We start from the raw sequence: 26,719 nt of genomic DNA, 5'->3' as shown, positions 1-26,719 counted from the left end.
ATGTGGTGTGATAGATCTACAAAAATTTTGGTTTTTACACCTTGCCTTTATTAAACGCATGCAATCGTGTGTAGAACATGCAAATATCAAAAAGCTGCCATTTGATCCATCGTTAATATTTCACTTTGCACCATGCAAGTCATTCATATATTAGAGGATACGCAGCCTGATTCAGCTTAATAGCTCGTGTTTTGATGCCATATTCAGTGGCTGTTCATGAAAATAAACAGCAACTGCCACCACTGATTTGTTCTGAACGTAGTGAAGGGCAGTGCTCAATAAAGTCTAATGACAAAATATGCAGAAAATCCCTCAAACACCAATCCTTTTCCAAAGGATGGATGTTTGGCGAGTTACAAACCCATTAGTTTTCCTCCAATTAATTCCAAACTCTTGTTGTTGTTTACAATGTAGAAACATCGGTTATCGAAACCTGTCATCCACGAGTCCACTTCTCACAGTCATAAAAGTAGGGGAGTTGGTTGAAAGTTTCTCGTTAGGCTTAATGTTAGAGGTAGAAAATCCAGTGGTATTAGGCGAAGTTCTTGGAGAGGGTGTTTGTGATCCTGTAGATGGTGTAGAACCTCCTCCCAAGCCACAACATCCCCCAGTCTTTGTCACAGCAGGGCTTGTAGATCGAAGAGAATAAGAGCTCGAAGTAGTGGAAAGAAAATCGTCATCAGTCGATCTTGCACCCTTATTTTGAGATGTTTGTGATGAGAATTCATGTCGTTTTCTGTGAGATTCTATCAATTTCTTGGCAATTGTCAAAAACATCTCATCGATTCCTTCATTGTCTTTAGAAGAGGTCTCAACATAAATTGCGTTGATACTTTGGGCATATTGAATCATGTCATAAAAGGGATATGAAGGATCATTATAAATTCCAGTGACTCCAAATGGATTGTCAGCTCCATTAGTAGATTCATTTGCTTCGCTTATCGGCGATTGTGAGTTAGGATCATGCTGATGAGGAGGCGAACCAGTTGACGTTGAAGTTATCGATGTATAGGATCCAGTCCTATCTGCTGATGACGAGTTATCCGATCTGTTAGACTTGTTTAGGTAATTCTTAATAAAAGTTCTCCATTCAGAAGTTTCTCTAAGTAAATCGCATTTTGTGCAATTTATCACAATCAAAATGTCATCATCAGCATGCATTTGTAGCTCTTTCACCCAATTTTTAACATTTTCTGCTGTTTGAGCTCGCATGCTATCAAAACAAATAACAGCACAAGCAGCTCCACGGTAGTACATTGGCAACATTGACTTGAAACGCTCTATACAACCAAGTAAGCTTGATAATATCACTATTCATACACATACCTTGTCCAGCAGTATCCTGAGGGCATATAGAAATATGAAGTTACACAAATATCAATATAATATGATTTGAAACCATCTTTTGGTGTGACGTCAACATACCCATAATTGCAATGCAACAACTTCATCATTGCATAGTAATCTTTTGGTAGAAAAGGTTGCTCCAATAGTTGGTGTTTGAGATCTAAATTTGTTAGTGTTATATCTTGCAAGAAGACATGTTTTACCCTAATTGTTATGTTCAAGCAAATCCATGATGATTGTTGCAAATGATTCTAGCATGACTCAAACATGCATCTGATACATACCACTCCAGAGTCTCCAATTAGCACAACCTTGTGCATTTGTTCATTTCTAGTTTTGTACATGATTCAATCATACACTCCATACGATAACAATAATTCGATCGATTAGAATCTAGGATCCTCCGAATATAGTTATTTTCAAAGCCGATAATCGAAACAATATCAGTTACTCCGAGAATTCAGACGAAATTATATTTTCAACTCCAAGTATGAAAATCAACAATAATCTCACTCTTCGATGATTAAGAGTTTGTTTATCAAAGAAGATGAACGGTTTGCTTGTGTTTATCAACCGCCAATTTTTTTTTGCGTGTTTCTGCACCCCGTACAATTTTCCATAATAAAAGCCGTTAACGTTTGTGTGGCTTGGAAAGAATGCTTTCGGAATGAAAAACGATGGGCACAGTCATCAGATTAGAATTTCATTGGCGCAAAATACCAGAACAAAATTAGCAATTTGGTCATTTAAAGGACCGTGATATTTCAAAATAAGGAAAGAGAATCATTGGGTTCTGTGAAGCACTTTCTGCATTGAAAAGAACAACACGTGGTCAAAAGAAAGGATGAGCCTCCCCTATTGAACAACATAAACTGTAGGAGAAGAACACCCCATCATCAATTCTCCTCCAAGCTAACACGTGTTTTCAATTTTCGGAACCGGTATCAAACACACACAAAAAAAAATGACAAGCTTTTGGGATTTATGGGCTGGTTGGCCTTTCGTAACCAAGCACATTGGTGTTTTTGCTTTTGCCATGACTTGTGCAGTATCCTTTAAATTTATCTCACCCTATTATTTTGTACTGCTATTTGATCGGATATTTAGTACGGATATCGAATTTTGGAGACTGATTACAAGCGCGTTCTTCTTCGGAGGCTTCGGAATGAATTTCTTGTTTGCATTCTTGATCTTTATACAATACAGTGCTCAATTAGAGAAGGATCGATTTGATGGACGTGTTGCTGATTATATATTTTGCATTATTGTGGGAATATTGGCGATGAGCGTTTTTGCATATTTCACGTCAGCAATGCTTTTATCGAGTTCTCTCATGATGTATTTGGTGTATATTTGGTGCAATTTTCATCCTGACAGCAATTTGAGATTAATGTTTGTACCTGTTGAAGTACCAAGCAGGTATTTCCCATTTGCACTTGCTGCTTTGCATATTGTCTTGGGAGGAGGAATGGAGACACTGATCGAAGATGGTATTGGAATATTGTGTGGCCACATTTATTACTTTTTAGATGAGAAGTATCCACAAGAATATGGATCAAGGCTGTTGACGACTCCTTCGCTTTTATATTGGATATTTCCTCCAAACACAATGCCACAAGTGCATGGAGTTCATAACAACGCTCAAAGACAACCTCCACCACAGGAGAGAGGCGGATTTCAAGGAAGAGGCAGAGTTCTGGGACACAACTAAGCTCAAATCTCATGTACACATTCAAAGTATAAAACAACCTTGTTAAGAGTTGAGAATTCATTTTCAAATTTGATTAATGCATTGCAAACGTTGTGGAGCTTTATTAAGTACCGAAACGCTTTCTGTCAATCACAGGTGGCAGCAGTTCCTCCGTATGAATTTTGTAATCAAAGCAAGCCATTAATAATTCATCAGAATTCACACTGGCAAACCCAACCATGTCTTCAGATTTACCTTTTCTGCTCGATAACACATAATCTTTGATTTGATAAGTGTTAGCGTTCATTATGAAGCATCGATTAAGTGATGTAATAAAGAAGTGGTCTGGAGATATTTGATGGATTGAGGTAATGGTGGATTGATTCAATTTTTCTGAGGGAAAATTAAGAGGAGAGACCATGGTTCGACGTCTGTCAGCTTCAAACATGGTGATAGTGTTGGGAGAAGTGAGGGAATAGAAAGTGGAGCATTTAGAGTTGCATCTGTCAAGGAAATCCAACTTGTACAAGAATCCATTATGTGTTGGCAATTCTACTTCAAAGTGTATCTTGTTCTTTTGAGAAGATAGGTCTTCCACTCGATAGGTCATCAAGACATTTCCTTTAGAAACTACTATATACTTTTCGTTGGCAATTAGACCATTAATTGAATTGGAAAATATTGAAAAAGGTGAGTCAGATCTTTCTAAATTTGTATCAATCTTGGTCGAAGGAAGTTGAATCGATGAAACAAGAGTTTCGTTGTCAATATCAAAAATTTGTAGGGTTGAGCAATCTCTTGCAACAACGACCAAGTATTGATTTCCAGCAAAAGCGGCATAATGACCTGGTATAATACCATACTCTGTCTCAGATAAATTGAGCTTCTTTTCTAAAGTGACAGCATGAGAGGAATCTTCATATTTTAGCTTGATTAAATAGGTGGAATCCACAGAGCTCACACAAATATATTTTCCATTTGGTGAAATATCTGACCTGGAGCTGTACCAATTTCCCTTACTTTTCACTTTTAATTGCATAAGAATAGAGGCAGGCTCATCTAAGCTCACACGTCTATGTTCAACTGTTGGTTCTGGTAAATGTAAGAGAGTAAGTGTGTTTGCCATGTTGTCAAAGAGTGCAATTCTTCTTTCATGAGCCACTTTCAAAACATCTCTGTTTGGTTTAATCCTGAGTCTGTCAAAGATTTTGTCTTTCAAGTCTTGTTGTCTGTAAAATATTTCAGTCTTCATTCTCAAAATGGCGCTGTTTAGGCCTCCAAAGTAAAGAGTCTTTTCTTTGTCACAATAAATAATGTCACACAAATCGTGGAGGGATGGTCTCTTTCTAATCACGAAAACATATTTCTTTCCAACTTCCTTATACATGGCAATGCTTCCATCAACTCCTGTCGAATAAATAATTCCAGGTTGTTGAATACAAATCTTCAAAACGTCTCCAGTGTGACCCTTGATCGAGTTCACTATGGCTCCTAGAATATAGTCACAAAAATGAATATTTCCTTCTGAATCTCCAACAACCAACATTCTATCATTGAGAATTTCCATGCACCAGCAAAATGAGTTCTTTAAATTAATCCTATAGAGAAGAGTTCTCTTGTTTAAATCAAAGCAGAACACTCCAGTCATGCCACCAACCAAAACCTTATTTCCATGCTCAATAAACTTTGTTGTCAACATTCTATGACTATTTTCACAATGTGCATACTTTTTTCCACTGGGAGGTTCATTCGTTCGTGCAGGAGCCAAAAAGAACTTGAGACTCAAATCTTCTTCCTGAATAAGTCTAACTGCTCCGTCCTCACAAGCAATAGCAATAAGATTCTTTTCCTCACAATAATCCATGGACCATATTGCACCTCCAAGAACGGCCGTAGATATTCTCTTTGGAATTTGTTTCTCCAAATCCCATTCAGTTATCATACCATGCAAACCAGCCGTAAATAATCTGTTATCCTTGGTCCAAATCATACCTTCAACACTTGTACCAATCTTTCCAGGAATTCTTTTGATGAGAGTGCACTGCTCGCTCGGAGTCATTGCTCTAGTTTTTTCGGTTCTTTTACCTCTATTGAAAACAGAGTTATCAAGAGACCAAATTTCAATTTCGCTATTAAATCGAGCTACAGCTAACATGGTCTGTCCAGGATTCAAACACAATCTCTTGATGGGAGAAATATGAATGTTTTTGGTTACATTCAATTCATCCACCACGAAGGAATGTTTTTGTTGATTCTCTTCCGAAGAGGATGAGACTTTCTTTTTCTTGTTGTTCCGATGGGTGGAAGTTTCTTCTTCATCTTGTTCTTCTTCCGAGGAGAAGGCTGTTTCATTGTTTTCCTCCTCTTGGAATACCTGCTCATCATCATCATTTTCTACATCATGAGAGAATGAGTCTTCTTCCTCTTCTTGGACTTGCTCAAGTTTTCTCTTTTTCAATTGTTCTTCATCTTTTTTCGCTAATGATGAAATTATTGGTTTCTTCATTTTTTTTGATGAATCCAAAATTTTGACACAACTGAAATTTAATCAAAATAACAACCAAAGACTTGCAAAGAATAACACCTAGAGCTCGAGCTCATGTCGAAAAGACTTTAATCAGCATCAGAAACAGATCCACAAATTTTTGAAAATATCAAATTCCCTCGTGCTCGATGGGTGTTTTCTTTTTTTCCCTTTTCTGTCAAATTCTGAATGATGGCTGTTGCGAGATGAGTGAGTGCCATTTTACATTCATCTTTATCTTCAACATCAATCTCAAGATAGGTCACTATTTGTTTTTCTTTCCATTTATCAATTGCACTAATGACTTGTGAAGTATCGACTACACTGGGTTTACGATTCGAGTGACTATATGTTCCTAACACGAGTGAGGGTTTGGTGAAATCAGGAACATTAATGTATTTTTGTGCAATGATTTGTTTGAGCTCATTCCATCCTTCGGTGTGAGTAATGTTAAATAGAAAGAGCATTCCATGACAATCCTTGGCTTCATCTAGAAATAATATTGAAACCAAATTGTGAATGAAAATTCAAGTGAATATGAATAGAAAAAAAAGAATAATAATACAAAGTAATAGTGTAATAGTAACACAAGCAGGTTGATCACATATTAACACTTACCTTTCAAAAAATCCATCAAGTACCAATTAAATTGAGAATAAAAATTGAAAGTAAAAGTCACCTTTTCGCTCGTATTCTTCAAAATAAAGCTCACTTGTCGATTCGTCGTGTACATGTGTCCTCCTACTGTTTTTAACATGTTATTTACAAGACAATGATCCAAATCTCCTATACAAATAATATACAATTCATAGTGTCGAGTAATTTCTGTCGGTGGAGAATATCCATTATCTGAAAGTGAATCATCAATGACTGAATTCTTTCGACATGATTCCACAGTGGATGTTTGTGGATGGTTGAAATAATAATTTCCTTGTTGAGATCCCAATTTTTCAGCTCCATAAAAAGCAGTTCCTCGATTCATTTGTTCCACAGATGTTGTTTTGGGAACTGGAAATGTAATTTCTGAAGCACTGGTTTGAGCACTATTCACTTCCATTCCAAAATCAATGAGCGAATAATCATCATTTTCTAAGGCTTGTCTAAATTTTAAATACGAAGAATCTTGATGGGGTGAATTAGTATTGGAAGATAAATTTAAGATTGAAGTGTTGTTGACAAGAGTGGGTGAACTCGTTGGAGATTTTACATTTGAAGTTGACACCACTCCAACATTTCCATTCGTTACTGGTATCGGTGTTGAAAAATTACAAGACGTATGATGTGAAGAAGGTGACAATGTTGTTGTCAATGCATGCATGGAGGTTACTTTGGTACTCGTCGATGGGCTGTTATTATTATTACAGCTAGTCGTTTCTTGTGGTTGATTCACAGACACTTTTAAATTTGAAAGAGTGGCAATTTTTCGATACGGATTCGTTGGAGGAATTAACTCTGGTAATTCTTGTGAACCTCTCTTATGTACAAAATAAGGTTGAATGCTGAGAGTATTCCTACGTTTGTCCATGAGAGCTTGAGAACGAGGTGTTAGAATTGCATTTGAACTGCTCGAGGAATGCATCATGGTCGTTGGTGCAGTGATTGCAGGAAGTGCTGTGAACGTGTTGGATGCTTGTAAATTATTTGATGATAGAGATGTAACAGAATCTGATGGTTTTTCAAGTGGCTCTGTCGAAGAAGGTTCTTGTTGTTGAAGATTTTCTTGTTTGGACTCATCGTCATGCTGACCAAGATTATTTTCTTCTAACAGTTCTTGTGAGTCTTTTTGTAATGATGATGGTGGTTGATGATCTTGACTAGTTGCATTTTCACGTTTTGTTGGTTCTTGTTGTTGTTGTTTACGGGGTAAATTACATGTACTAGAATTACCATTTATATCCATTGTAGAAATTCTTTGTTCGAGTAATATGAATTCTTGATTTTTTTGTTCATCATTGGTCGTGTCGTTCCTTGTTGATGGTGATGCACATTGAAAAGATTCATTCATACTACTGGAATGCAATGCCACTCCTTCTTGTTGGTTATTATTATTATTTTCTGTGTTTGTTTCCGATGAATCATCTTTGGAATTCACAACACTCATGTCCTTCTCTCCTCCGATGAAGTGTGGATGATGCATCATATGAAATGTTGAAATTTGACAATCAAACAGTCGCAGTTGTTGGATGATGTAAGTTGTTGTTGTTGATGCTGCACCTAGGGGTTGTTGTTATCCACAGAGGTAACGAAAAAGTGAATTTGAAAATTTTTTAGTGTTATTTTTATGTTGTGTCACTTGTCTTTGCTAATTTGATTCCAATTAATAGTGATCATTGTGCATCAGTAATGCCATTCATTGCCTTACCCCAGATCCATTGCATTAATGATCAATCAGTTCTAATTGCTTGGGTGGCAACTTTGTATACGGTGACCAATGATTGACAATCTTGACAGTTTTTTGTTTTGATCTCTTGTAATTTTGCATTCGAATCGATCGAGTAAGATTTGAAAGTTTGGAAATTTCTGTAAGGATGTGTGTTAGTAAATTAGTACCTCCATCGTCATGGTCAATAATGCCCTGAAGTGTTCGTGTGTTAGAGCCTAGTATCGTTGGAGAACCTAAATATCCTGTCTGATTATAAAGTCGTTGTACTTCAACTTGTAAGGAGTTGTGTAATACTTCCTTGACAAGATTGATTTTAAGTTCATCATCGTGTAATGAACCAAAATCTATTAGAAACCATAGCATTTTCAATCCTGCATTGTAACATTTGAAAAGAGTGTCAGCAAGGAGAGGTAATAATGAGGGTTGTGATGAATAATGATCATTGGAAACATTAAATTCAAAATACAAAGAAGGGTCAATATAAATGACACCAAAATGTGAAAAACACGTCAAACTAGAAGTATAAGCTAGATTAAATGTCAAAAACTTCCCATTCGAATGTTTCACGTCGAATACTGTCTTCTTAGCGATGACATTTGTGTAGAATTTTTTGAAAATGTCGACCTGTTGGAAAGAACTGCTATTCGTGTTTTTTTTGAAATAATAGTTGTACAATAGCAGTCCTTCATTTTCACACTTGTCTTTCCAAAGTTGAGGCTGCGACACAATTTCATACAGCATGGAACAACTCAACATGATTGATAAAAGCGTGCGATTATCCACAAATTGAAAAATTAATTGAAGAATTTCATCGCTCAGCTCAGTTAACGAGTTCAACATGCCAGGCTCGCTATCAGAATTATCATTCATTGAAAAAGTCCACAGGTCATCCAATCCGAAAGCATTCATGTCATCAATTATTTCACTGTGAATACCATCATGATCCTCAACACGATAACAATTGGGTTTCATAGTTTCTTCCGAGAGATGTTTTATAAATTTGCTCATACCATCCACTCCGTTCATCAATCGCTCGCAATATGCAATCATTAATTGGTTCAATTCATCCTCGCTCAGAAATTTACAATTCTTCTTTTCATCGTTGCATAAAATCGGAGGTTGAACGATTGAAACCATCACTTGATGATCATGAAGAAGATTCATTTTTTTTGTAACACATCAAATCTTGCAGAATTTCAAATAACATGTTAGATATTTATTTGTACATTAGGACGGATCTTTAGAACATTATATTTAACAGTGAATTATTTACAATAATTATCAAACAGTATTCTTAAATAATCGTGTCTTCTTGTTCCTTCTTTGGCGATTTCGACACATTACTACTGATCGTGCTATTCAAAGTCGTCGACTCATTCGTTGAAGTCGTTATATTCGATGGAGCACTTGCATTCATCATTCGATTTCTTCGTAACTTCTCTTGAAAGAGAGGAGTATCATAGGCGCCACAGGAAATACCAATTCGTCCCGTGCTTGCAAAATCACCAGCGAGTAATACTGGCTTCTTTTTACTGCTAGCATCGATCATTGATGCGTTTGTTGTTGGTGTTGAGGTATTAGTTGTGAGATTAGATTGCATTTCTCGAGAAGTTTTTATGATTTCTTTTTTTTTGTGATGTGTTTATTTTTATTTTCTCGATTTGAACTCTTAAGGTCTCTGAAAATGTACAAAATTCATTTCTAGAGTTGAAGATCAATTGTGCATCGGAACTTGCAAGAGTTCACAGTTACCTGAGTCATCACTAAAACCACTCGCAAGCTAAACTACAAGATATTCAGCTGTGTGAAACATCATGTACTTGTCATCCATGAGAATTAATTTCCCAATAACCGCCATTTACTTCATGAGGGTTCAAAATGATTCATCTCAGAAACATGAATGACCCTTCAAACAGCTGAAAACTCTCGTGAGAACGGTTTCATGAATCAAATGATATTTTCCTGATGCTCTCTCACTGCCATGTCACTTGAAACTCAGTCACACCAAATCCAACAAGATTTCCGCTTTTTTCACAGATTGTTGACATCACTTTATGCCCTCACAAAACGAAAGCCTTGAAAGACTCTCATCACACACACTAAAAAATGTCAACCAGCACACAGCTATCGACTCATTCCTCTCCGAGAGAAAATGTCTCTTCAGCTCATTCTCACACAACCAACACTAGTGGCAATAACAACAATAATACAATTTCACAAGGTACAACAACGACACCTGTGAGAGCAAGAAGATTTGCCAATACCATGAGTCAATCGTTCAATCAACGACCTCTCGTGATTAAATATTCAGCACAAAATAATTCTTCTTCTACTACTACTACTTCTACTACGACTATGGGTATTAGTAACAATAATCAAAGTGGTACTACTAGTAGTGTCAACAACAATGGACAACAAGTGACTTCTCCGATCCATGAAGAAGTGGTTGAAGGATTGTCACCGATCATGACATGGAGTGCTAGTACTACAAATACTACTACTGGTGTGAAATCACCCACAATGACAACGACCAATACGGTAGACTCTCCATTGGTTCTGTCACCAACTCCAAATTTGACATCTCCCACTTTGAATCAAGGATCTTTGAATGAAAATCTTTTCAATACTAGTACGACCACTGGAACTCTCAATACTACGAGTGGGAGTACTACAAATACTACTACTTCTTCTGCCACTGCTACCACTACTACTGGATTGACTCAAACATCACCCTGTCTTGAAGTATCGACCACTTCTTGGAATCATTGCTTTAAATTAAGTGTTCCTTACATTGTAGTGAGTTCCAATAAGGTCAAGTATCAATTGATCTTGTGTGTTCGAGATCGAAACCATATTCCTCCTCTCTCGTGTCAAAAACGATATTCTGATATTTTGAAATTTCATCAACGTCTCTGCAAACTTATGAAAATGTCTCGAGAAGTACAAAATTTATTTCCAAGTAAGAGTATTGGATTTATGGTCGGAATTTCATCGAAAAATTCCAATTCTCGAAAACGAAAATCTTCGTTTGAGAAATATTTTGACAGTCTCGTTGAGGAAATTTTCACACAAGCAATTTCACAACCTCTTCCAAAGGAATGGCTCTATCAAATCATGACCATTGTATTAGAAGAATTATTTAATATTCAATTTATTGAAGATGTTTTGAATACTTTGAGAAAACCAGTATCGAGTGGCACGAGCACTTATAACAACAATACCAACAGCACGGTCACGAATGCGTTTAAGGAACTTGAATCTGATTTGATCAAATCTCTCAATTTATCAATTTCATTGAAACAAATGGTCAAAGGTACTGTTTTCACACATTTAAATCCTCATACTTCACTGATTCATCAACAAATTACAGAAAATTCATCCAATTGTAAGATTAATACCATTTCTGAAATGGTTCTTCAAAATCAAGTGAATGTATTGCATGTGTTTTGTGCCGATCGAGCAAAACAAGAAGAATTTGGAATTAGTCCAGTCATTGTCAATTTAGCCAACGGTGATGAAGATCGAGACATTCAAAACACAGAATATCAAATTTTAAAATTGAATTTGAATCGACAACGTGACACGAGATTGTCACTCGACGGTATACTTCAATCCGTGGTTTCGGCAGCAGATGTACATATTACTCTGAAAAATTATTATTTAAAGTTAGAATTTGAGGAATTGATATCCACAGATCCAACGTTGAAACAATTATTAGAGAAGGGAGAAAAATGTAAAACAGAATTTCTTGAGGATGGTCTAAAACAAGTATTTGTGAATTCAATATTTGATGAAAATTCTGGAAGTAAGATCTCTTTCAACGACGGAGATGTCCAACAAGTGAAAAAGATGTTAGAAACTCTCTCTGCACTCTCCAAACAAGCCAAAGAAATTGACATGAAATATTCAATTTTATTTACTCAATTATTGAAAGCTGTCAATTCTGTAGACAAACAATTGATTCAAAAAACAGTGGAACAAATTAATCTCAAATCTCAAGCCATTTCTTCCATTAATGAGAAAGTCACAGAAGCACTCAAATATTGGTATCAATTTATGGAACAAAAAACGAACAAGATCATTACAGAGCGAGAGGGTTTTCATCAACAATTCATTCTCGTGTTTTTACTTCCATTGTGTTTTAGTGTAGTGAGTTACAAGATTTCATGTGTGCCACAAGTTTTGAAATTATTTTTGGGTCTTTGTTGTGAAAGTATTTGCACGGAAATGGAGTTAATGACTGAGAATGAGTTGTACATGCTTGGAGGTTTAAAGAAAACAGATGAACAGGATCATCAAAATTCCACACCAGGAGGTGCTGCTGGTCATCACACGAGTGGTGCTGGAAGTGGTAACCCTACTCAGTCAGCTGCAACCAACAACAACAACATGTCGTCATTGTCATCGCCCACCTCACCTTCAGAAGGTAAGAAAAAAAAGAAGAATGCATTGAACAATGATGAAGAACAATTGACTCTTCCCAAGTCACTGTTTGGAACCAATCCTATTCATGCTCTTAAGGTCATGACACTGTTATGTGAATCTCAATATTCACCCTTCTCTTATTGTGTCGAGTTTTTGAAAAAGTTATGGAATACCATCATTAGTGAAAGTAGTAAGGCAGTAGACGATTGGCAAAATGTACACTATGTATTGCACGAGGAGGAGCGAAAGCTCACGAGACTCTTCTTGAGCTTGGACGATGACTCGGCTGTGGACGACTTTTTCAATATTCAAGAATTGACCAAACAAAAATTGGAGAGAGTGGCCAAGAAGTTGAAACTCTCTTCGGAATGTTACAATATTTCACATCACGAGTAATTTGTTTTTAAAATCTATCATCTATTAGTAATAGAAATAAATATATTCCCATTGCATAAGGACATTCACTAGAAATGTATATTTACTGTTGCAAAGATTGTTGCTTTTCTCGATGCTTCTCTTTGAGTGCTGTGTAAATGCAATATTCTGTTTGATCCAACATTTCCATACATAGCTCTTCGTTGTTGGCTAATCGACTTGGTAATCGAATGTTCATTCTTGTGAAATATTCTCCTGTGGTGTCTCTATGATCAGGATTTGCTAAAATATTAAGGCCATAATAAGCTGCCTTATCGGGAGAGGTGATCTGTTTAAATCGTCGTAAAAACGTCATGAGATTATTCTTTGCATCTTCTTCGCTGTATCTATGGAAATTAGTATTGAGGGACAAACTTCCGACAGGATCCAAAGCGTTGACATGTATTTGATAGCTCTCTAACCTTTCTGCCATTTCCAGCATGACCAGTATTGCTGCCAATTTAGAATATGCATATTGTTTGTTGGGTTGATATTCTTTTGGGTCGTTCCATAGTCGTTCCAATAAAAATGTCTCGTCTCGTGGATAGTGATGTATTTTCGAAGAGACAAATAATATTTTCGAAGGTTCGCCATAATCTCTAACACCTCTTCTTAATAAAGGTACAAGTTGAGTGGTTAAATAATAAGGGCTTAATAAATTAACCTGATAAGTTTCCTCAAAACCATCGACTGTTTTGTTAAATTCAGGAAGTAGACCTATTCCTGCATTATTCACCAAAGCATGCAAATTGGAATGTTTCGCTTGATATTCTTGTGCAAAATTCCTAACACTATCAAAACTCGTCAATTCCAATTGCATGGTTTCAAATACTCCAGGGTTCTTTGGTTTTGTTTTATCTAAATGTTCCCTAATCGATTCCAAAGTAGGTTTACTTTTTTCTGTACTTCTCACAGTTCCAATGACATGTCCATTCAATTGAGTTAATAATTTTGATAAAGCTAATCCATAACCACTTGAGCTGCCAGTGACTATAAACTTCTTGCGTTGTAAATCAAATTCATTGCTCATCAATTGTCGGAGCGTGAGAGATTGTGGAGGCTTTCGGGTTAGTCTTTTGATGGTGTTTCCCATTTGTTGTTGATGATGTTGTTGTAAATATATAAATTCTTCTTAGAATGATGATGAATTATTAAAAATCAATTCCGAAGCCAAATTATTACTCCAATAAATAGTTAGAAATGTTCAAGCTGGTGTACCAAAAGCAACTTTTTCAATATTTGCACTTTCCAACAAGAATGATGATTTAATAACTCCAATCAAAATTAAGTCGGAATTTTTTTAAACATTTCGAAATTCGGCTTTATTTGTGAATTTTCATGAAACACAAAGGCTAAAAATGTGGTTGGTTCTAATGAAGAAACTTGAACTGTCTTGGCAAGTGTTGATATTTCAAATCGTTTTTGTAACATTTAATAAATATCTGTTTGGTCAACTTAAAAAAATGGCTCCAAACAAAAACGCAATTTTTCCACTCACTGCTTCCGATTCATCATCACCTGCTGTTTCTCCAACGGAAGACGATGAAAACACTTCATTGCTTCAAAAGAAGAAAAATAGAGTTGTGGCAACAGGAATGGAAGAGCCTTCTTCCTCTCGGTCGATTTATCGAATGAAAAAAAACGATCAAGATGTGGTTGAGAAAGTTTCTACATTATCGGTTATTAACCCAATGATTGATACAAGTATTGTTTGCTTGTTTGTGGTGAAATTTGATTTAAAAATTGGTTATCAAGTTGAGCATCAAATGCAGAACTCGTCCAATCCTATTAATTTGAATGGAATTGAATATAAATGTCTTCCTAGTGGTACTCACAAATTGGATACTGATATCGTGCTGTTCAGGCATGTCAATGACAATACTGAATATTTCGGGTTAGGGTGCGTTGACATTTTCAGGTCTAAGGATTTGGACCGAGGATCCAGAATTCGAGCACTCGGAATACTTTCACGTGATTATAGAGGAGTCATGACTCATATGACATTTTTGAGAAATTGCATCCAAGGAATGAACGCTTGTGACAATACCGAGGACGGTCGCAAATATATCCATCATTTAACAGAGTATTTTCAGAATCATGATTCAAATTCAAAAATCAACCAGAGACGACTCTCTGAAATTACAAAAGAAGAAATTGATAATCATCTCAATTTTGGATCCCTAATATCTCTCTTTTATTTCTACAGAGAAAATATATTTACATTATGGAAGGCAATACTGCTGAAAAAGAGAATTTTGATTTCGACTTCTGTTCCCATTGGATCTGGATGCTCAAAAGCGCACGCCATGCACTTTTTAACTTATTTTGCTCCACAACAAGATTATACATATATTGAAAGCCACTTTGGAAAAAACATTAACTTTTGCTATTACATTTCCTTAAATGACTACTCACATTTACTCCAAATGAAAAGTTATTTAGCATGCACATGTGATGAAATTTTAGAATCAAAGCCTGAATGTTACGATGTTCTTTTAAAAGATCGACAAGTTATCATTCCTGACAAGACGCTGAAACAAACCTTAAAGAAATCTGAAAGTGACGAAGAAAAATCGAAAATGTTGGATAATTTGCTCAACCAAATCGCTCATCTTTCAAGAATAGAACAAGAAGCCATATTTCGAAAATACTTTGCATTTATTAACAATCAAACTATTTTATTTCTGGGCAACCAAGACAAGAGAGCTCAAGTGAATAAGCACATCATGTCAACAGAGAGAAAAAACGGAACTCTACCTCTTTGGGGAGATGACATTTACTTTGTTAAGGAGCTCGCAGAATTAATTGGTTTGGATATTGAATTTACAACCTCAAGACCATTTTGCTGTTGTTAGTGAATTACAAGATCGTATACCATCCTTTGAATACCAACGCCCCAGAAAGACCTGATTTGAACATCTTCCACATCTTAAGACTTTGTGAACCTCGAAAACAACTCTTGAGTTTGGTTAATTCAAAATATTGGGTGCAACGGTGTCATATAAGAGAGTGATATGTTTATTTGTGTTATCCACCAACTTCTAGTTAGAATTTGCTTAAGAATTTGTCGGCAGCGTTTTGGAGCTTACTTGTTTTTTTATCCTTGTCCAAACGTTCTCTCTTACCTTGTTTTGCCAATTTTCTCCTGTCTCTACAGCAACAACAGAAAATGCAAAAACCAACAATGACACCAGTGATACACAACAGGAAGAGAACAACAAGTGCAACTACTACTCCAATGACCACAGCGTTTTCTGCAAGAAGCGTCAGCATGTAAAATGGATCAAGGTTGCAGGTTCCAGAATCTTTTTCCGCATAAGGATTGTAGACATAGGATTTGGGATTGGTGCATGCTACTACACACTTGTCACCAGAGCAAGCAAGACGGTATTTCAGAGAACCGTCATCATAAGGTGGGCTAAAAGTCACTCGTTTAAGGGTTGGCTGTTGTTCAAAGGTAAAGCAACTAACTATTCATTATTAATGTACTTACGTAAATGAATGGAACAGGTGTACCGATAGATCCTTTTGCAATATCTGCCTTCAAAGGATCTGTTGTTGGAATGTATTGATTCGTTTTGTGAAGAACTGGATCTAAAAAGTCAAGCATCTTTTGACGAACATCTGTCATTGAATCTCTAAAATGCTCAACAACGTTCGATCTTGCTGCTTTGCACCAACCAGGATTAGCAACATTGCTACAAACACCACTATTGGGATAATTATCAAATTTTGTTCCTGCATCCGTGAAAAATCGCTTACATGTAGTGTCATACACCGAGGGAGCATTTGAGCAATCGCAAGTAGATAACATATCTGTGCAGATATCCAGAGCAACAAAATGCTGATTGCAAGAGGAGAGCTTTGAAAACAGCTTTCCGAGATATGGTGTCATGCATGTGAGGGTGGTAACACTTTCCTTCACCGAAAGAGGTTTTGTGTCGCAGGTGTTTCCAGATTCATCAACCACACACAATCCCGAAGTCTCTGCGCAACAGAATCCTTTACAGGCTTTGCCCATTTCTCCAAGATACGTTAAAAGCTCATTACTGATACATGAAACGTAGCCATACTTTGGGAATGCGTTAGCACAATAGGCAAACTTCATTCTTTCAACGCATTGATCACAAACAGGGCTACCAATACTTGTCAAATAAGCTTTCATTTCATCAAACAAATCTATTGATACCAGTTTTCGAACAATCCTTCATGAAATCGAGTATTACAATGAAACATACTTCGTAAATAGTTGTCCATATACTCGGCATAGGTTGTGGTTGTATTTTGAACAGGCTTGATGAAAAAAGCCTTATCAGTAAACTTTCCGTTCATCATGGAACAAAACGATAATCCTTGTATCTCGACCGTATCGCAAAACATGGTGCTATCTTTACCGCTCAAGACCCCCTGACAATCTGCACGCACCCAATAACTAATTGCCAACAGAGTATAGAGTACCATCATCCAACCAACCACAACTGTAAACCTCGAGAGGCGGGTTGGCCTCGTCATCATCACGGACCTGTGGCTCATCGTTACCAAAGCCTTAAAATATTTTTTTAAAAGAATTCATAGCCATTGAGGAGGTTCATTTCGAAGGTCAGAGGAAGCAGCCTTCCCGTATTTTGAAATGGAACCCAAGAAGAAAAAAATGTTGCAAAGAGAGCACTGTTGTACCATTGAATATGATGGATATCTTGTTCATGGAAGTGAAAATTCCAATGACCGTGATGTGTTGTATTACATTCTAGATCCAAAGCCATTTCCTTCTTTTCAACAGTGTTCGGAATTTTGTCGAACTGTAAAGATTAATATCAACCATGATGATGATGAGGCAAATTCATCCTCTCTCGTTCCGAATGATAATAATCACGGACGAGAAGTAGTGGAAGAAAATAGAAATATTTGTCTCATTAAAGATGGATACATTGTACAAATCTATAAAGGAAATGAGGATGAAGCCAACAATGCTCTCTTGAGAACCTATCCTTTACATTTAAAAGAGCAAGAATATGAAAATCCTGTAAAATATTCAATGGAGAGAGTGTGTATTTTGAAAATTATTCGAACATGCCGAGCATTGTTAACTTGGTTTACGAAAAACAAACATCGTGGTACCATTAAGAAAGCATTACGTTCACATGATTTTAATGAATACTTGGGAGTTTTGAAAAATGTGGTTGACATTTCCAATCAAGAATTTTACAAATTAATTAGCAACAAAGACGCAATTAAGAGCTTGGCTTTTCAATTAGGACAGACCATTGCACTCATTCGTGGAATTGAAGTTTATACAAAGAATGAAATTTCTGAATTATTCCCTGAGCTTTCAGACATGTTAACGAGACGTGAATTCACAACAGAAACCTTTGACATTCTTAACAAGTATAAGAACGAGTTGGTAGCTCATCTAGCTTGCGTTAAAAGTTTTAAGCTCACAAACACTTCGTGGGACATTTTCTTCTGCGACTCCAATGATCCATCATTTGATGACAGATTATTACTTTGTCAGCAGGTAGGTGAAAATATTTCAGCTTCTTTGGTTTAACAACAACAACGAGCTAGCTTAATGGAGTCGTGATTGATATGAAGGTTGGAGTTGAATTTTGTATATTTTTTCCTCACATTCCCAGAACCCCTTTGAATCCCAACGTGTTGTTTGCTTTTTATTCAGTTACCGAGGAACACACTAACAACAAGAAGATACATTACTGGATGTGTAAAGATTACACAAAAAACAACTTCGAGAATCATTTCGAAGTATTTGTACAAACACATTCCAAACAAGACCTACTTGACGCTTTGAGGGAAGAAATTGTCAAGAGTGTTAATTATGATCTTGTTTTTGACATTTCGAACGGTATGCGAGTGATTGGTAAACGACATAAACTGAGTCACAAAACAGTAACGGTGTAAAGCTCAGTATCATCAAAAGCTAAATAATTCAAAATGGTTTATTATTGGGATGTGATAATGAAAAAATTTACATGAAGAGTGAATAGAGTTTTAGAATTTAGATGAGAGCCACTACAATAAATTGTTTAGAATTTTGGAACATATTTGAGAATAACATACCTGGAATCCTTCTCCATAACCCATTTGATTCACTATGCTGCACATGAAAATTTCCAATGGGCGACGACCATCCTTTTCAACTCCATGTTGCTTTCCTGTTAATAATCCGTCAATTCTCAATTGGTAAGCTAATTGAGTATCGTTGACAGCACCTGGCTTGTCGATTTTGTTTCCCAAAACTAAGAATGGGACCTTTTGTAAGTCTTCGAATTGGAGAAGTCCCTATTTTCCGAGCCATCGATGAATTATTAGAAGTTTAAGAAGATGAAAGTACATACGTGTAATTCTTTGCTAGCTTCTGGAAAACGTCCTGCATCAGCTGCGTCTACCAGGAAGACTACAGCACTAACGTCTGATGTAAAGTAATCCTTCCACAATCTTCTAGCTGTGTGTTGTTATGATGATGTTTCATTCAATGAGAGAATAAATTCAATAACGGAAATAATAGCATGATAATTACCTAACTCGTGACCACCAAGATCAATAGTCTTAAAATTAATGCTGCCCATTGTGAGCTCTTCGACGTCTGTTGTTGGTGTGGATGTTGTTAACGGAATTGAAATATTATTGGTTGTTGTTGGTAAAGCACAGGATTAATAAAAACCATTGGAAATTTAAATGCCAGTGATAACGGAGAATTTAAAGAAGATCATCATATTGGAATTACATCAAAGGATACCATTAGGAAGAGTTGATACGTATTTTGATCAACCAATATTTGCAAAGTAGGTATTCACGTGCGTCGACCATGTTGCAAACAACCACAACGGGTACAAGTTTTCATTCATAATAATACAATCATTGAATCCACTTAAATTCTAGCAACTCCGTACGAGATAGATTGAATACTACTTACTTGGATGTTGAGTTGGTGAGTAGGTTCCAAGCTTTTCACTCTTCAACATGTGCAATAACGTTGTCTTACCAGCATTATCCAGACCTAAAAACAAAATCTTTCCAGACTTTTGATACAATCCAAGAGCACTTAAAATTGACCAGAACCAATCGAAAAGAAACATGATGAATATCCGATGTTTGATGCTGTATGATGATGAAAAGGATGAAGGTTCGTATGCAAAAAATAGCTACAATGCGTTTTCGGCTAGCAACAAATTTTTTTTAATGCTGTCGCGGCATTCCGAAAGTGTTTGTTGGCTTACATACGAGAGAGAGGAGCTGCATGTACAAAACCCTCAATATATCATTTCCTATGAAGAAACGATGCATACAACTACTCTCGCTTGAGCCATGAACAGCGTTGAGAAATTAGTTATTTTTCGATCATTCACTTTTTGAAAGAAATTCCTCTTCAGATATTTCTGTTCGTCCCTTTTTAAACACTTGTTGTTATGATGTGCAGTCCCAAAGGTTTCCATCATGAATCAATCGTTGTGGGAAGTATCGACTCATTCAATGTAAAGAGGCACCTTTTCCGAACTTAAAAAATGCTTTCAGAATCACAGACTAATCCTCTCGACCGTGAGCCCTCCGAAACATCCGAAGACACTCGGACGCCAGCAGAAAATCCCAATAAACAAGACACAACATCGTATCAGGTCAATACAAATCGTTTAAAAGAAGAAAATATTAAAGACAGTTCACCAAAGACAGAGACTTTAAATCTTGAGGAGTCGTTGTTGGATGATGAAACTAGAGAGCGAGTGGAAGCAATTTTAGGGGCTACTCCCATTGTTCTACTTATTAAAGGGGATGCCGAAAGACCATTTTGCAAATTTTCAAAGCGGATTGTTTCTTTGCTGATTAGTAGAGGAATTTCATTTTCATCATTTGATGTCAAGTCTTTGGATCAAACCGACGATAAACAAAAAGCATTATACATGGGATTCAAAAAGTATGGAAACTTTCCAACTTTTCCTCAATTATATGTGAACAAGGAGCTTGTTGGAGGCTTAGATGTATGCACAAGTCTAGATGATGAAAATGAATTAATTCATACGATTAATAATTCGCTACTCCAGAGCAATACTAATCTAAAAAATCAATCATGCATCTCTTCGGACGTTTCAGAAATCGAATGGTCGAAAACCAGGAATGCGCAACCAGAATCGTTCGAAAAAGAATTTGTTCAAGTTAATATTAGATATGTTAATGGAAACATCCATCAAATAATTCTCAAAACAACAGATACTGTGGAGAGGCTTTACGAATACGTCCTTAATAATTTTTCGCAATTCGATTCTCAATTTAAGAAACCTTTTTTGATAGCCTATCCAGGATTAGGGAAGAAGGTTTTAGACAAAAATTATTTACATACCACTCTAAGGGAATGCTTTTCAACCGAAGAGTTTGAGCAAGAGTTGAAGAAACGAAAAAGCATGCCACATCTAAAAATTATTCCATTAACAATTTACTATCTCCCTAGCTCTGCCATAGTTCCTCCTAAGACACCAAGAACCAGCATGGACGGTCAAATGTCATTGCTGTTTACTCAGCTATTCAAGTCTATTGTGACTTTGATACTAAAAAAACCGATTGATTTGCTGACAACGGTCTGGGGAAAAGTTAAGTGGTGGTGAGTGCCAAGTGCATATTCTGCAAGCCAATTCAAAGTTTGTTCACAAGTACCAGAACCGCTGCTATGAAAAAACCTTTACTAAAATGTCGTCATGAATCTTAATTTTGCTTGGTCGTCCATAAACTTTCCAGACTTTGTTTAGTAATCCCAAGATGATGGAGAAGTGATATTCTTATATTGCAAGATATTGATATTTGTTGTTTCGAATCATTTCCTTTCCTTCATTGCCAATTTGATTGTGACTAAGGTTCAAAGACGTTATGTTCCTCAAACATGCGCTTGTAGTTATATATTTGGCGCTTTCATCACCAATTTGATTGCAACTCAGGCTCAAAGTAGTCATATTCTTCAAATATTCGCTTGTAGCAATATACTTGACACCTTCATCACCAATTTGATTGCTACTCAGATTCAAGCACGTCAAATTCTTCAGCCATTCACTTGTAGCAATATATTTGGCGCCTTCATCACCAATTTGATTGAGATGTAGATCCAAAAAAGTCATATTCTTCAAACATGCACTTGTGGCAATATATTTGACACCTCCATGGCCAATGTGATTGGAATTCAGATTAAAAGATGTCAAATTCTTCAAACACTCACTAGCAGCAATATGTTTGACGCCTTCATCACCAATTTGATTGCTACTCAAATCCAAATAAACCAAATTCTTCAACCATTCACTTGTAGCAATATATTTGACACCTTCATCACCAATTTGATTGGAGTACAGATGTAAATAAGTCAACTTTTTCAAACATTCACTATCAGCCAAACATCTGACACCTTCATTGTTAATTTGGTTTTCATCCAGATTCAAACAAGTCAAGCTCTTCAAACATCCATTTGTCGCAATATATTTGAAACCTTCATCCCCAATAATTTGATTGCTACTCAGATCCAAAGAAGTTAACTTCTTCATTTGTTCACTTGTTGCAATATATTTGACACCTTCGTCAGTAATTTTGTTGAAATATAGACTCAAACAAGTCAAATTCTTCAAACATGCAACAATAAACTTGATACCTTCATCACCAACTTGATTGAGATGCAGATCCAAACAAGTCAAATTTTTCAAACATTCACTTGTAGCCATTTCAATGACACCTTCATCACCAATATTGTTGAGATATAGACTCAAAGAAGTTAAATTCTTAATATATTCACTATTAGCCAAACAACGAACACCGTCATTTGAAATTTGGTTTCCATCCAGATTCAAACAAGTCAAATTCGTCAAATATTCGCTATCAGCCAAACATCTGACTCCTTCATTCGTAATTTGATTGCCACTCAGATCCAAACAAGTCAAATTCTTGAAACATTTACTTGTAGCAATATATTCTGCACCTTCATGGTCAATTTGACCACTGCATAGTTTTAAACATGTCAAATTATTCAAATATTCACTAGTAGCAATATATTTGACGCATTCATTGCTCAATTCCGTATGAACTTGATAATATTTGCGAGTCATCATAGCGTCACCCAGACTCAGACAAGTCAAATTCTTTAAACATTCACAATGAGCTAAAAGTTTCAAGTTCGATGGACAGAGTAGTTTGGGGAGTTTTGATTCGAATGAGAGTGGAATTTGAAAGGATACTTGTCTCCATTGTTTTGAAATTTTCATACAAATTCGAATAATCAATAATGATTCAAGGAAGGAAAGAATTTCATAAATAATGTCATCAACGAATGGTGCATAATGGATCTTGTTGTTGGAACTTGTCGGAAGAGAGGAATCATCTGTTTCAGCTGCAATATCATGATTGATTTTTGATGAATTTGTTGATTCAACAACAGTCTCAACAGATGAAGAAGAGTTGGTTGTTGTTCTCTTGTTGTGCATCATAAAAAAATTCGCTGTATTGGTTTTTTGTGGTTTTGAAAAAAAAGAGTTCAAGTTGTTCGTTCGAATTTCATTTAGTAAAAGGGAGATTGAAATCATCAAATGTTGTCGAAAGATTTTGTTCTGCACAAAGTGAGCTCAATTTGAAAGCCGTTGTTGAACAAACTGGATATTAAGGTATAGAAAGGGAGTGAAGATTCTTTCTCTTGGCCTTGTTCATTAATTGTCCTCATAGATGTGCACAACAAGCAATCGTTTGAAAGCCAGTGATTGTAAACTTGGTTGAAAAAAATTCATTACTTGCACCCCAATGATATCCCTTTCCGACCTTCCCGATGACATTTTCATTCATCAAATTTATTCATTCATGGTTCATCATCACGGCTATGAATATGACCGTTCCGCAAAATTTTGGTTCTTCATGACTGCGTCTTTAATTTCAAAACGATTTTATATCTTGTCGTTACAATGTGAACAGGCGATGAGGATTTGTTTAAATTCTAACACTGTAGAGTCATTTCTGAAATTTTGCAAAGCAGGAAGAGGCTGTTCATTTAGAAAACTTTCAATTTCCTATGCAACGGACTTTAAACTCACAACAGACATGTTTGAGAACTTATTGAGCTCGAATTTCTGTTCTCTCAAGAATCTTGATCTTGGAGTGGGTGCACAGGGATGGAATTATTGGAGAAATGAATTTGGAGCTGAGCGATGCAGAATTTTGACGAAATATTTTCAAACAAATTTTCCAAAGCTCGAAAAATTAAGTTTAATAAGCAATCAAATTGGACTTCATGGATGTGTAGAGTTAGACCATAGATCTTTGAAACAATTAACTTGTCTTCAATTGGACAACTGTGATATTTATGATGAAGCTTGCATGCATTTAGCACAAGGAAATTTGTCGAATTTGACAAAATTAGGCCTCTATCGAAATTCTATTGGAGACGAAGGATGTAAATATCTATCGAATGGAAAATTGGTAAAACTGAAATATCTTTACTTGTCTCACAATAAGATTGGTACTGAAGGATGTCAACATATTGGAATGAATTCAAGAGAAAATTTACCAGCTCTTGAAGAGTTGACATTACTTCACAACAAGATTGATGATGAAGGATGCAAACATCTTTCTGAAATTTCTACTCTCAAGTATTTATCAGTTGGAGATCATTGTACCGATGATGCATGCACACACCTTGCAAAGTTGCAAAATTTGACACATTTGGACCTATCTACTAGCAGCAATGTTGGATGCTCTGGATTCTCTGTGCTCATGACTCAATTAACACAACTCACAAGTTTGGATCTATCTAAATCTTCACAATTGAATGATGCAGCGATCGAGTCTATTGACCTTGATTGTTTCAAACGAATAAGTACATTGAAATTATCGTCCTGCTCCCAAATCACCAACAAGACAAGTCAATACTTGATCAATCATGCACAATATTTTTCGAGTTTGAAAACATTATACATTCATGGAACTGAAATTAGTGACGATGAAAAGAAAACTCTTCGTTCCAAGTTTCCTGACTTGTATATCGATCGCATGGTTAGGCGTGTGTATCCCTCTACTTTTTTCAATATTTACGAGTAATGAAATTTTTGTGATACTAGTATCCAAACAAATCATTGTGAAATCAGTACTTATTTTGAGAGTATGCATGCATATACTCCACTGTATTTCCCATTATCTCAAGAACCAAAGGTCACATTCTAAATATTCTTGAAATTGATTGTGTCGAAAACAAAAAAAAATGTCTCTCCACAAGAAGGCAACCACAAGCATGATCAAAGGTCCTTTTCAATTTCCAATCATTGGCAGTGCCCCATACATTTGGAGGAGTCACTCGAATGGTTCAAGTGTTCCAATCTCTGTATCGTGATTACGGTCCAGTCGTTCAACTCTCTGCCCTCGGAAAAAAGAGTATCGTCATCTTTGATCCCGATCTTTATTTACAGGTCCATCGAGCGAGTGGTTCATGTCCCTTTGGAGCTACGGATCATTTATGGATGCTTCATGCATATTTTGAGAAGAAGAAGAAGAAGGAGCAACTGCAACAACAGTCATCATCATCCTCCTCCTCATCATCATCAACATGTTTTATTGGCAAGATGGATTATGGAACTGGTGAAGAATGGATTCGAGTGAGGAAAGGAATGCAACATGGACTCTTCTCTCCCGATGCTTCCTCTCAATATTCGAGTCATTTGCATGAAGTGGCACGAGATGCTTCTCAAATGCTTGCCAAACCACAACATTTACCACTTCAACAATTTCTACAACGATTGAGTTTTGAAATGGTGACTTATTCATTGTTGGGAAAACGTTTGGGAACACTTGTCAAGGAAGAACCTTTATTGAAAGCAACCATACGATCGATTGAATGTGCAAGTGCCATGATGATGGGTCCCTTGCAAGAATATTGTATTTCCTTAAATACAAAAGTATGGAGAGATTGGGTCTCTAGTGTGGATTACATGTTAGAGAGAACTGGTGAAATTGTGCATGATGCCATGAAGAGAAGAGCAATCATGCCAAACGACTCGAATCGAAAAAAATCATATATTGACACGTTGTGTGAAGCCAATGAATTGACCATGGAAGAAATTACTGCCAATATTCCTGGATTAATGATGGCTGGATTTGAAACCGTTGCATCGACACTCCATTGGACATTGATTCATCTAGCTCAGAATCCAAACGTTCAAGAGTTGCTCTTTCAAGAAATTTCTTGTGTCCTCTCAACACCTCATGGCGTCAAAGATTTCGAAAGAGATGATATTTCACACATGCCTTATCTGAGATGTGTCTTGAGAGAGACGCATCGATTGACACCTACTGCTTTTGCCATTCTGAGAAAACTGAAAGAACCACTAGTGATTCAAGTTTCAGATGAAGCATCTACCAATGATTATGAATTACCTTCGAATGCTTGGTTATGTTTTAGTCCTGTAGGAATGTCCATGGATCCAAAATTTGTCGAATCTCCACACGAATTCAATCCAGAACGATATTTGAATCGAATCACTCGCAAAGAACGTGAATGGCCACTCTTTGATCATCCCTTAATGAGAGATGGATTTGGTTATGGACCAAGAAAGTGTTTAGGAGCTCGTTTGGCAGAAATGGAATTATGGATTGCCATTTGTACCATTGTAAGAGATTTCAAAATTACCCTTTCACCCAATTCACCGAAATATGAAATTGTGAATCATGCTGCAACGTATCCTTCACCTTCTCCTCATTTAATTTTCACAAAACGAGTGTGAAAAGGTGTTGTTGAGGATTTAAATCATTCTCTTGTGTGCCATCTAGGAGTGGGTTTGGTTCGGACGTATGCACACCGGATGTTTCTAGTGTTTATATTTTCACCAATTTGCCATCTAAATGAAGAAATTTGGAATACTTAAAGGATGAACGATGCAAAGCATCTCAATAGGACACATAATGCAAGTGGGGAATGATT

General features: G+C 36.3%; 16 protein-coding genes across 16 annotated transcripts; 7 read left to right on the top strand and 9 right to left on the bottom strand.

Annotated features, from left to right (window-relative positions):
* Positions 1-423: 423 nt before the first annotated feature.
* Positions 424-1,667, bottom strand: C9374_009728 (uncharacterized protein; the record flags this gene model as incomplete). The annotated part of the gene is made up of 4 exons (XM_044699947.1): positions 424-1,280; positions 1,327-1,342; positions 1,426-1,551; positions 1,632-1,667. 4 exons carry the CDS (start codon positions 1,665-1,667, stop codon positions 424-426), a joined length of 1,035 nt encoding a protein of 344 aa, XP_044555045.1.
* Positions 1,668-2,311: 644 nt separating this feature from the next.
* On the top strand, positions 2,312-3,058 carry C9374_009727 (uncharacterized protein; the record flags this gene model as incomplete). Its single annotated transcript, XM_044699946.1, has 1 exon — positions 2,312-3,058. One exon carries the CDS (start codon positions 2,312-2,314, stop codon positions 3,056-3,058), a length of 747 nt encoding a protein of 248 aa, XP_044555044.1.
* Positions 3,059-3,161: 103 nt separating this feature from the next.
* C9374_009726 (uncharacterized protein) lies at positions 3,162-5,543 on the bottom strand (the record flags this gene model as incomplete). Its single annotated transcript, XM_044699945.1, has 1 exon — positions 3,162-5,543. The coding sequence occupies one exon, from the start codon at positions 5,541-5,543 to the stop codon at positions 3,162-3,164; it is 2,382 nt and encodes a 793-aa protein (XP_044555043.1).
* Positions 5,544-5,650: 107 nt separating this feature from the next.
* Positions 5,651-7,701, bottom strand: C9374_009725 (uncharacterized protein; the record flags this gene model as incomplete). The annotated part of the gene is made up of 2 exons (XM_044699944.1): positions 5,651-6,051; positions 6,180-7,701. The coding sequence occupies 2 exons, from the start codon at positions 7,699-7,701 to the stop codon at positions 5,651-5,653; spliced, it is 1,923 nt and encodes a 640-aa protein (XP_044555042.1).
* A 237-nt stretch (positions 7,702-7,938) lies between these two features.
* On the bottom strand, positions 7,939-9,108 carry C9374_009724 (uncharacterized protein; the record flags this gene model as incomplete). The annotated part of the gene is made up of 1 exon (XM_044699943.1): positions 7,939-9,108. The coding sequence occupies one exon, from the start codon at positions 9,106-9,108 to the stop codon at positions 7,939-7,941; it is 1,170 nt and encodes a 389-aa protein (XP_044555041.1).
* Positions 9,109-9,238: 130 nt separating this feature from the next.
* Positions 9,239-9,544, bottom strand: C9374_009723 (uncharacterized protein; the record flags this gene model as incomplete). The annotated part of the gene is made up of 1 exon (XM_044699942.1): positions 9,239-9,544. One exon carries the CDS (start codon positions 9,542-9,544, stop codon positions 9,239-9,241), a length of 306 nt encoding a protein of 101 aa, XP_044555040.1.
* Positions 9,545-10,050: 506 nt separating this feature from the next.
* On the top strand, positions 10,051-12,765 carry C9374_009722 (uncharacterized protein; the record flags this gene model as incomplete). The annotated part of the gene is made up of 1 exon (XM_044699941.1): positions 10,051-12,765. The coding sequence occupies one exon, from the start codon at positions 10,051-10,053 to the stop codon at positions 12,763-12,765; it is 2,715 nt and encodes a 904-aa protein (XP_044555039.1).
* Positions 12,766-12,847: 82 nt separating this feature from the next.
* On the bottom strand, positions 12,848-13,876 carry C9374_009721 (uncharacterized protein; the record flags this gene model as incomplete). Its single annotated transcript, XM_044699940.1, has 1 exon — positions 12,848-13,876. One exon carries the CDS (start codon positions 13,874-13,876, stop codon positions 12,848-12,850), a length of 1,029 nt encoding a protein of 342 aa, XP_044555038.1.
* A 370-nt stretch (positions 13,877-14,246) lies between these two features.
* C9374_009720 (uncharacterized protein) lies at positions 14,247-15,638 on the top strand (the record flags this gene model as incomplete). The annotated part of the gene is made up of 1 exon (XM_044699939.1): positions 14,247-15,638. One exon carries the CDS (start codon positions 14,247-14,249, stop codon positions 15,636-15,638), a length of 1,392 nt encoding a protein of 463 aa, XP_044555037.1.
* A 190-nt stretch (positions 15,639-15,828) lies between these two features.
* Positions 15,829-17,118, bottom strand: C9374_009719 (uncharacterized protein; the record flags this gene model as incomplete). Its single annotated transcript, XM_044699937.1, has 3 exons — positions 15,829-16,227; positions 16,277-16,962; positions 17,022-17,118. The coding sequence occupies 3 exons, from the start codon at positions 17,116-17,118 to the stop codon at positions 15,829-15,831; spliced, it is 1,182 nt and encodes a 393-aa protein (XP_044555036.1).
* A 316-nt stretch (positions 17,119-17,434) lies between these two features.
* On the top strand, positions 17,435-18,699 carry C9374_009718 (uncharacterized protein; the record flags this gene model as incomplete). The annotated part of the gene is made up of 2 exons (XM_044699936.1): positions 17,435-18,298; positions 18,349-18,699. 2 exons carry the CDS (start codon positions 17,435-17,437, stop codon positions 18,697-18,699), a joined length of 1,215 nt encoding a protein of 404 aa, XP_044555035.1.
* A 90-nt stretch (positions 18,700-18,789) lies between these two features.
* C9374_009717 (uncharacterized protein) lies at positions 18,790-19,877 on the bottom strand (the record flags this gene model as incomplete). The annotated part of the gene is made up of 5 exons (XM_044699935.1): positions 18,790-18,810; positions 18,859-19,080; positions 19,137-19,243; positions 19,319-19,384; positions 19,715-19,877. The coding sequence occupies 5 exons, from the start codon at positions 19,875-19,877 to the stop codon at positions 18,790-18,792; spliced, it is 579 nt and encodes a 192-aa protein (XP_044555034.1).
* A 426-nt stretch (positions 19,878-20,303) lies between these two features.
* Positions 20,304-21,395, top strand: C9374_009716 (uncharacterized protein; the record flags this gene model as incomplete). The annotated part of the gene is made up of 1 exon (XM_044699934.1): positions 20,304-21,395. The coding sequence occupies one exon, from the start codon at positions 20,304-20,306 to the stop codon at positions 21,393-21,395; it is 1,092 nt and encodes a 363-aa protein (XP_044555033.1).
* Positions 21,396-21,566: 171 nt separating this feature from the next.
* On the bottom strand, positions 21,567-23,249 carry C9374_009715 (uncharacterized protein; the record flags this gene model as incomplete). The annotated part of the gene is made up of 1 exon (XM_044699933.1): positions 21,567-23,249. One exon carries the CDS (start codon positions 23,247-23,249, stop codon positions 21,567-21,569), a length of 1,683 nt encoding a protein of 560 aa, XP_044555032.1.
* A 307-nt stretch (positions 23,250-23,556) lies between these two features.
* On the top strand, positions 23,557-24,846 carry C9374_009714 (uncharacterized protein; the record flags this gene model as incomplete). The annotated part of the gene is made up of 1 exon (XM_044699932.1): positions 23,557-24,846. The coding sequence occupies one exon, from the start codon at positions 23,557-23,559 to the stop codon at positions 24,844-24,846; it is 1,290 nt and encodes a 429-aa protein (XP_044555031.1).
* A 257-nt stretch (positions 24,847-25,103) lies between these two features.
* On the top strand, positions 25,104-26,522 carry C9374_009713 (uncharacterized protein; the record flags this gene model as incomplete). Its single annotated transcript, XM_044699931.1, has 1 exon — positions 25,104-26,522. The coding sequence occupies one exon, from the start codon at positions 25,104-25,106 to the stop codon at positions 26,520-26,522; it is 1,419 nt and encodes a 472-aa protein (XP_044555030.1).
* Between the last annotated feature and the right edge of the window lie 197 nt (positions 26,523-26,719).

Source organism: Naegleria lovaniensis (assembly GCF_003324165.1).
Source record: "Naegleria lovaniensis strain ATCC 30569 chromosome Unknown tig003, whole genome shotgun sequence".
Classification (NCBI taxonomy): Eukaryota; Heterolobosea; class Eutetramitea; order Acrasida; family Naegleriidae; genus Naegleria; species Naegleria lovaniensis.
This window is presented reverse-complemented; position numbering and strand designations above follow the sequence as displayed.